We start from the raw sequence: 9,753 nt of genomic DNA on the forward strand, positions 1-9,753 counted from the left end.
GTACCCAATGTGCGAACCTCATACGTTTCTTTGAAATTTTTGACTCTTTGTGCAAGTTTTCTTAAATTATTTGAAAATATCAAAATATTATAAAATTTTCATAATTTATGAACGAGTGCATTACTTATAACTACTTATATTTCAAATTTCAAGCTCATCCGTCGGTATAAAAGGAGTTATGAGTGGTTCGGCTGCCTACAAACGGCATTTTCTTTTGTTTTAATTTAAAACGAAGTGACAAAAATCTGTAATTGTTTCAGGCACAGCGCATTTATATTAGCTGTAATTTTTTAGGTGCCTGCATTAAAAACTTCAAGCAGATCTGTTCAGTATCGAAGGTCTTATGAGTTTGGTTGAGCGAAAATTTGGGTTTTGTGTATGGGCGCGGATGTCGTTCGTGCATTTTCTATGGTTAGTTTTGTTTTGTCAGTAGGAGCTGCTTGTATTCATACGCATGGCTTTGCTATTAGAGAGGCATTGTTGGCACCGGTTATATGGTAATATTAAGTTATCAATCAGCGTTTTGTTCATTCTTATTCTCTGCAATATACCATTCTCACTAGCATAATTCTTGGCTTCTAAGCCGGTTCTATTATTTGTCACGACAACATTCACCGCGCCAACCAAACCATGATCATTATTTCTACGTAAAACTTTAGAATTTAATAATCTTAGATAGGAAATATTTATGTAATGAGCCTTGCGGCGGCGAGTTTATATAATTCCATGACCATTGTTGTGAACGCAACATTTGCTTTAGAATAGTAGTTTAATTCCGTGGTCTTGCGAAACATTTTCGCTCATTAGTCATCTGTCGGCTGCGCAGTACAGACCAAACTTTATTAGGAACGAATTTTGGTGAGCTTAGTTCTCTTGTTTGAATATTTCTTTGCCGTTTAGAAAGCTTTGGTAATTTACTATAATGTTTAATATTTTTGAATATTGTTTATAAATTCAGTAATATATTTTTTTTAATGAATTTTGTATTTGTACCGGTTTCTTTGCAGAAACCGTGTCATCTGGGATTATGAAGAAAGAGGAAGAAACATGATGCACGCGTATTCAATTAATCCTGCCTCAGATAAAAGTTGCGCTGAAAAGCACTAAATAGTCCGCAACAACCATTTTGCCTCCTGGCCATGATGCACCTCCGGACTCTTCAAGAACTATTCCCAGTGCACGCATCTACATCTAGCGCAGTGGTTTTCAAAGTGGGCGATACCGAAGCGAGGGGCGATCAGGAAGAAATGGGCGGTAGGGGAGCGGCACTCTGCGAAGTCGAGGTCAGAAGTTCCAACGTATGTTTGACGATTTGTACACAACACGTGCAGCACACGACGCCCAGCGATGGGTTTTTCCACCCAGATCAGCTGGGTTTTGATCCTCCCCTGGGTTTACGTCTCGGACAAATTTACGGCCAGACTCGCGGCCAATTTAAAAAATTCAATGGCAAAATCGACAAAATTTTCACTAGCTAAACACCATCGTATATGTATATTCAAAATTACGTTAGAATCTGTTCAGTAGTTTGGAAGAAATTCTTTGATCACTGCGAATTTCGGCAGTATCGCCAGAGTTTACGGATGAAGGCGAAATTAAAAAATTGTAGCGTACTAAATATCAAGAAAGAGGCGTACGTTCATATGTCTGTGGGGGAGGGGGCGCTAGAAATTCACTTGGGAGTCGAAGGAGGCGCCAGCCTGAAAAAGTTTGGAAACCACAGATCTAGCGTCTGGTGTTCGTCTATTCAAGATTGTCAAATTATACGAGCGTAAAAAAAACTCAACTTCTAAACGTAAAAAAATGCTAGAATAGACAAGATAAAATGGATGAAATTAATATTTAATCTGTATTAGCTAGCAATAGGGCGTAAAGCGCTAGAGGATTTGAATCACAGCTAATGTCCGGTCTAATTTTGGCACTTAGCCTTACTGTGCGACAAAAATAACGGGTCAAATGAAACCTCATGCATTACTATACAGTTTTAATAATAACAAGAGCATGAAAACATTAGCTTCAAAGAGTAGAGTTCAAAGATAACAATATAGTTGGATCAGCTCACTCAAATCATTCCTCTGAAGAACATAACAAATAAACAGGATATAACAGGATTAAACAAACGCCCGCAACAAAGAAGACTATCAAGCACAGAGGTCAAGATCCTCGCTGCGACAGCCTTTAGACTGCAACTCACATTCGCTTGAAAGTTAACAACACAAGGACAGTGGAAATTTGACGGCACAAGTCAGGATGTAAATACAAGCTTCCTTCAAGCCAATATAGGCTACGCTAGCGACACCATCGTCGCGATGCAATGGAGTCCGAGAACAAAATAGCCTTCGAACTAACCACGTACTTGCACACACATCAAAAACAACGAAGTTTGAGATGAATCAATGAGGTTCGCTCCGATGGTCGTATATATCAGCATAAATACAGCGTGGTACATTGCCAGGATAGCTTGGCACGCACGAATGCTCCGTTGACAGACGTTTCCTCGCCTCACACATGCTACTCGTGCTTCATTCGAGGAGCAGTGAAGCAAACCACCTAATAAGAAATGCAATAAATGATAAAAATTAAATAAAGGAAATGAATGATATAAATGATATAAAAGAAATAAACGATAAAATAAAATAAATAATTTTTTACGATAAGCATGATATCCCTCTACTAGATCAAACGATCATCTTGCACCGACGACCGGCGCCTACTACCAAAAAGTAAGACACGGAGTAATAGTTGCACGCAAAATGTTAATTGCGATCCACAAAGCGTGGTTCCCACAGACACGAGGTTAACTGAACACGAGGTCAAGACCTGCGGCCGTGTGATACGAGTTTACGTACCAGGCCTGGCAAGATGACATGAGGTCAACGTACCAGGCCACACTCACTGCGTGAGACGCGCTGGGAGTAACAAAGAACCCGTGGGCGCGGACTCATAACACATCATTTCGTCCAAGGGCGCGGTCTCAAAGAAGAAATTCGCTCCAAGGGCGCGGTCTCAAAAAAGAAATTCGCTCCAAGGGCGCGGTCTCGAAGAAGAAATTCCCTCCAAGGGAGCGGTCTCAAAGAACAAAATTCCCTCCAAGGGCGCGGTCTCAAAGAAGAAATTCCCTCCAAGGGAGCGGTCTCAAAACATATTCTCTCTAAAAACGCAGTCTCACCACGTATCGTTTTGGCAAACAAATTTCTTAAGAGCAACTGCGACGGATGGCCAGAAGAAGAGTATTAAAGATGGGAAATTCTTATGACAGTCAGAACGAAAACTACACGATCTAACGAAAACAAGTTGATAACAGCGAGAGGGTATTGCAAGGGCGCCAATAACAATCAGAAATAGGGGGCAAATTAAGGAAGGAAGAATTACACTCTAGCACATGGGAGATGTCACCAGCCAACCAGGAACAGCAACACAAGACAAGTACAAAACAACACACAGCGCGCAGACCTGCTGACAGTTATGCTGACGTCTCGCTGATATGGCACGGGCCACTCGCCCAACAGTGACAACACGACACAGTAATCAACAAAGCTCCAGTTGAACAAAACCAAATGCTGGCGACAAACTGCTAACGGCCAAATCTAAGTTAACTTGGGTAAAACAAGGGATGAACAAAGCACGCTACATGCGGTAGACAGAGCTGTACAAAAACGTAAACGAACACGTAACATTCTTGGAACGTTGCATAAATTTACTTCCTCTAATTCAGTGAAACTTGTAAGGCGTTAAACGCATCAAATATACATGCCCACGCAAAAACATTTTATAATGCTTTTCATTGGTGCAAAAGCCTAGTGCCAACTTTTCTTCCTGTGTAGCTATCGCAAGCGCCCATGAGACATTTAATAAAACAAATAGAAACAGAGAAAGCACAGCCGCTCGTACAGCGCGCGGCAAGTAGCTTGACGGTCAACTACATCATTTTCCGGAAGGATTTTTTAAAACTTGATGCATTACTTAACCGCTCCACCAGCAACATGTGTCCAGGATAAATTTCAGCCTGCAAAAAATCTGAAGCAGTTGTATGGAAGCAGGTGAAGACAATTCATGCAACACGTTACTGCACAGACTCTGCACATTTACTTCCACGCCATTACATCACTTCAAAGCCTGGCCTTCTCTCGGCTCTCGGGATAAATGCGTCAGACCCTCGCTGCAGGGATAATCAAATCTGACACGAATATTCCGAAAAGCAAATAATCAAGTTTACGAAAAGGTTCATGGCCCTTTACTCAAGTTAGTAGAGGTTCATTTGGAAAGTACTAAAACATATTACGTAACGACTTGAGGAGGAAAAGAACAAAAGAAAAAATTGACATTAGTAAAATAAACCATAAACAGGAACTCAACCGTTACAATTAAAATAATAAAAACATCGGAATCAATTCTAAAGACCAGCAACATCTTCAAAGAAGGAGGAATGGAAGGAATGTTAGAAAGAGATAAAATGAATGCAACCATGTACAGAACACCGCACTTGTACAGCAACCGTACGCACAATGACTGCAGTGATGGAAGCAAGAGATACAGCGGAATTCGGTCTTAAAGCTTCGAGTGCCATGTCTAAATCAGAAAACAAGTTCATAGTTAACATAGGAACATGACAAATGTGTTTAGTTTCTAAGTGAAATGATTTGAAAATTCTAATAAAAATGCCCGATTCTTTATTGAAAATATGTAAAATAAGATATTTTGAATGGGACAATGTGGCACCTGGAGATCGCAGGCTCGTCGCATTATGCCTGGCGGTGGACAGCGCACGACGCTCGCGTACACCGCTGCAGTGCGGGCAATTAAAATCTGTGGAGGCTTGTAAGCATTAAAGAAACTGACGCTCAAGACTCATGGGGCCAGAAAGCGGCGTGTGGAATGGAGGGCAGATGTCCTCAGTTCATCTTTAATTTACGGCCCAGTTTAAGCTTCATCTGCTGAAAGAGTCAACATAACGCAGTTAGAAAGTCGTAGGTATAGCGAGCACAAGGCGAGACTGAAACGCAGCGAGATTGTCCACACAACTAAATAAATTAATAATTTCTAATCTGCGGAGTTAAATTGCCTTTGTAGAAACCCCATCAAACAGAAAATCATCGCGCCAAGAACAGAGATAATTTATTCAAGGAAAGTTACGTCACAGGAGCGGACGGACGTCACCGCCTTTAACCACTCACTTATTGGTGGCACCGTGGCCGAAATAAACTCTTCGCGCAAACCTTGATGATCGCGATGCACACGGACTTCCACATTTGACTGTAATGGAACTCCGGGTCCAACCTGGCCTGGGTGAGCGTGGCTGACTCGCCAAAGAGGAAGGCATTAGATAGGATTACTTATTACATCTTCACGAAGTCTTGGACACGCATAAACAACTGAAGAAATTGATCATCCGCAACACCAGAAAATAGCAACATAGTAGAAGCAACCAGAATTCATTCACCGACAATAAAAGCACCGTTGCCCACAGTAGGTATCTTCACAAATCTGTGCCAATAAACAGGACTACAGCACAAGTTACTCCAAATTCAACCTATTGCAGCAGGACCGATCACTAACAATGTACAAAATATGCGCGTAATCACTCAATAATAAAGCAGTTTGGTATGTTCCTACCCTCACGCGTAGGTAGTCAGGAGGACTATACATATGCACTTTACTAAATTTATTCATTAACATTTATATATACTTTATACATAGAATGTAGTTACATAGATTTTGGTTTGACTTGTTTGGATATATAAGTTAAGATATAAATTAGATAACTGTTTGCATGGCCTCTAGTGGCATGAGCTTCATTTGGAGCATACAGAAGGCGAGACACGACCAGCTCGTCTAGCATATAAGGATAAATCATGCAAAAATAATCACATAGCTCATCTAACTCTACGATCGCTCCTTCAACAACACAGACGTGAGTGACGGCGACTCGCGGGAGGGAAGGAACGCTTCTTAGATCTCAACTCATCGAAGAGTTCTTCAGGCGTGGTGGGGATGGTATCAAAGATGTTTGACTAATGCACTGAGACTTGTGCACCAACTTCTCCACGAAACAGGGGCGCATGAGTTTTCAACGCTCGTGGCCAGGTTAACAGAGCAACAGCTGAGCCGTAAATCGTTCAGTTGCAGCGAGGAGAAGATAAAGGCGATGAGGTGGCGCTACACCACAGTCCCTCCAGCGGCTAGCGGCTGCGATATTCCCGCTGACGACGGGCTGGGACTAGAGTGAAGAGCAGCGCCAGCCTGAAATGCAGTCAGAGTAAACACAAGAGCTTGCCAATACAGCAGCATCTGCGTAATTACACTTGATATATTCAGGCTTTCAACACATACATAGAACATACAAGACATAGGTACATATATCAGTCCACAACATCCTTTAGTACCAGACCATCTGATCTCGATATCCTCTGCATGATCTCGTTCAAGTCTCGCAGTTAGCCTCACTATTTGTTAGGATATTTCAAGAGAATAAAGACCGGCGTTTGTCCGTCAGATAGTTTGACTACACAGGACGCTTCACAGGCTCAGAATCAGTAGGGAGCACCATGAGTAAAGTAAGGACTCGTTACCTCAAAACATTTTCAGCTGCAATGTTTCAAAACAAGATCTGTGATCATTTTAGAAACAATAAAGACAAAGGAAAGTAATAGTAATATCTGATGCAAGTAATTTAGTCCTGGCTCAGTTACCTGCTTGCCTGGTCCCAGTTACCACCTGCTTGCCTGGTCCCAGTTACCTTCTTGCCTGGTCCCATTTACCTGTTTGCCTGGTCCCAGTTACCTGCTTGCCAGGCCCCAGTTACCTGCTTGCCTGGTCCCAGTTACCTGCTTGCCTGGTCCCAGTCACCTGCTTGCCTGGTCCCAGTTACCTGCTTGCCTGGTCCCAGTTACCTGCTTGCCTGGTCCCAGTTACCTGCTTGCCTGGTCCCAGTTACCTGCTTGCCTGGCCTACACCAGGTGTGGATGCAGCCGTCCTGGCAGGCTGTGACGATGCAGTCCTCGCGGAAGACGAGCCCTGTTAGGCGCTCGTGCCCGATCTTCTTGGAGACGAGAGGCTCGAGCAGCGGACACTCGTCCATACGAGGACACTGCGACGTGCCTACGCTGCTCTTGCTGCCAAACGACGGCGATGACACGTCACCTTCAGCAGCGCTGCTGCAGTTGTTGCTCCTGCTGTCCTTCTTGTGTAGGTTGCTCGAGGAGTTCCGGCCTGCTAAACTCATGCTCCTTTTGTGGTCTTTGTCTGAGGTTTTGTCTCCACCTCGTCGGTCCACGAAATTAAGACTCGCTAGTTTAGCGGTGAGGGAATTTGATGAGAGAGCAGATGGAGGACCAGTGGAGTTGTTAGCATCTTTGACATGATTGCTACTCTTGTTACAATTTTGTGTGGAATTTGCTGATAAAGATGATGAATGAGCGATGGTATTGTTGGAGGGACAGCCATCAGAGCCGACGTTACTGACTACGGTGCTAGAGCGAGGTCTGTAGTAGGACTGCCTTAAGTAATCGTCTTTGAGATCCCAGAGGCACAATAAAGTATCCTGACCCACAGACCCTAGGCGATAGCAAGTTGCATTAAGACCGTCAGAAACAACTGAATTTGGGCGCGAATTTATTATTGGAGGTTTGTTCCTAACTTTACCACTTCTTTCTGTACTATTATAATTATTACGATTATAGGACTCTTCATTATGCATTACTACACCGTCCATCTCACCATAGAGGGTCGTGTATGGATCAAAAGCTACTACTGTGACCCAGCTCTTATGACCAGCACCTCTGGCGACGACTCTTCTCTCACTGAATGACCAGATGGTGAGTAAATCGTCCTCTCCTCCACACACAACATAACGACCATCCGGCGACCAACACACGCATATAAGGCCTCCATAGTAGCTGCGGCAGCTGCCTATCAAGTCCATGGTGTCAAAATTAAATATCCTAAGGAAGCCGTCCTGAGACACAACAGCCAGGAATTTGGAACATGGAGAGAAGGCAAATTCATTGATAGCCATGTCACCAAGACTCCATCTGTAGAGAGGGTTGCGTGTGGTCTTGGTTTTGCAGGTGTAGATGGAGAAGCCTTCACCCTCTTTGAAGAGCTGATAGTGAGGTCGGTCTTGGGTGCAGATGAGCTCATCATTGTAGAGGTACATGTTGCCGCTGTGGTGTGAGCACAAGAATTGGTTCACGGAGCCAGGCACCCATCGCACGCATGTAACCTTTGTCTTGTCTATCAGCCGCTGAAAGTACAAAATGTATTAGGACAAGAATTATAACTGATGAGTCAATAGCATTTAAATGTAACCTAAATACTAAGATGCTGTGTCACACAACATCCTGGTGTTAATGAATAATACAATTTTTTTATTCTGCTAGCAGGAGAATCAAAATACTTACTGATACAAAATGGAGGTCACCAAAGTATAGTGTGCAGGCAACATCAGGCTTGCAGAGGCGTCTTGGGCTGCAAACCCATTTCAAGAGGACACCACAACGTCCTACTGAGTTGTTCTAACTCAGCAGTTTGTATAATTTTAGAGCAAAGCATGTCACAAGACTCACCCTAATACGATAGAATAGAATGGAATAGAAGTGTTGGCACTAAGGAAATTGGCTTGTTGCCAAATTTTCTACTTTTTTTTTACTTGATTCCACAAGGGATCCAGCCTTTTGAACCAGATCTTTCCATAACTGATGATTGATTGAGATAGCTGCTGGACTTATTGCAAGGCCTGTAAGGTGCTAGCATTTCAAGATTGAACGTATGTTCTTGCATAGCTTTGTTTAGTCTGTTCTTAATACTTTTACTCCTCAGCTGCAGGTAATTTATACATGATGCATTGTGTTAGTCAATATGTCCATATAAAACTATGTGACAACAGCCACACCTGGTGCGAAGGTTTTCAAGAAATAGTGTAAAGCAAGATTTCACTGATACTGGTAACCCTGATGACTGCCACACCATCCAGAGTAACTCTGGCATGTGTTCTGTCAGATTCTGACAAGAAGGATCTAGTGCCAGGTCATGATGTGTGGCATGTGGGCTTGCATGCAAGTTGGCATGTGGGCTTGCATGGTGTGTGGCATGTGGCATGCAAACTGGCCAGGCAACAATAATAGACTTGAACTACAAGCAAGACTTCCTACAATAACAAAATTGACTAATTTTTACGAAGGCAAATTCAAGTCATATCAATTGACACAAAGAAAAAAACAATAATTGAATAAATGCATTGATGCATTATAGATCACAAATGAGATTACTTCTGATTGCAAGATGCATATCAGGGGGCCTACTTTCAAAATTTGCTATATAAATGTAAGTACTACTAACTATTTTCTTATCTATGATTGGTGAATTTTGCTGAAAGGCCATCAATGATTGGCTGATGAACTTGCGATCTAGTAACTTTTTTTGAAAGTATAGGCCCAGGGTTTTGGGCTAAGATTCAAACAAACTTCAGAATGAAGCCTAGCAACTAAGATGATCTTATGATCAGGCTAGTCCATCATCAAGGTTTAACGCAACATCTCCCCATCTGGTGGGTATGAGTAACAGTGGGTGAAATTTACCCTAGTCCTGTATCTTATCCACAAAAGCCATGAAGATATCATTGGTATAATTAAAATAATTTTAAAAAATCATGTTTCAGAGATTTCGAGGTTTCTGAAACTGGACAATTTTTCAGAATTTTGATCTTGTGATTAGAATGTTACACTCACCTCGCCATCATTAAAAGTTTTAAAAAGT

At 42.4% G+C, this 9,753-nt stretch overlaps 1 protein-coding gene across 1 annotated transcript; it reads right to left on the reverse strand.

The window, feature by feature from the left end:
* Positions 1–2,605: 2,605 nt before the first annotated feature.
* LOC108672076 (WD repeat-containing protein 20-like) lies at positions 2,606–9,749 on the reverse strand (the record flags this gene model as incomplete). Its single annotated transcript, XM_018159699.2, has 3 exons — positions 2,606–6,240; positions 6,935–8,242; positions 9,726–9,749. Coding segments are annotated over 3 exons (1,416 nt in total), but the record flags the coding sequence as incomplete, so codon positions are not given.
* Positions 9,750–9,753: the final 4 nt, after the last annotated feature.

The sequence above is a fragment of the Hyalella azteca genome, unplaced genomic scaffold, assembly GCF_000764305.2.
Source record: "Hyalella azteca isolate HAZT.00-mixed unplaced genomic scaffold, Hazt_2.0.2 contig5700, whole genome shotgun sequence".
Taxonomy (NCBI): Eukaryota; Metazoa; Arthropoda; class Malacostraca; order Amphipoda; family Hyalellidae; genus Hyalella; species Hyalella azteca.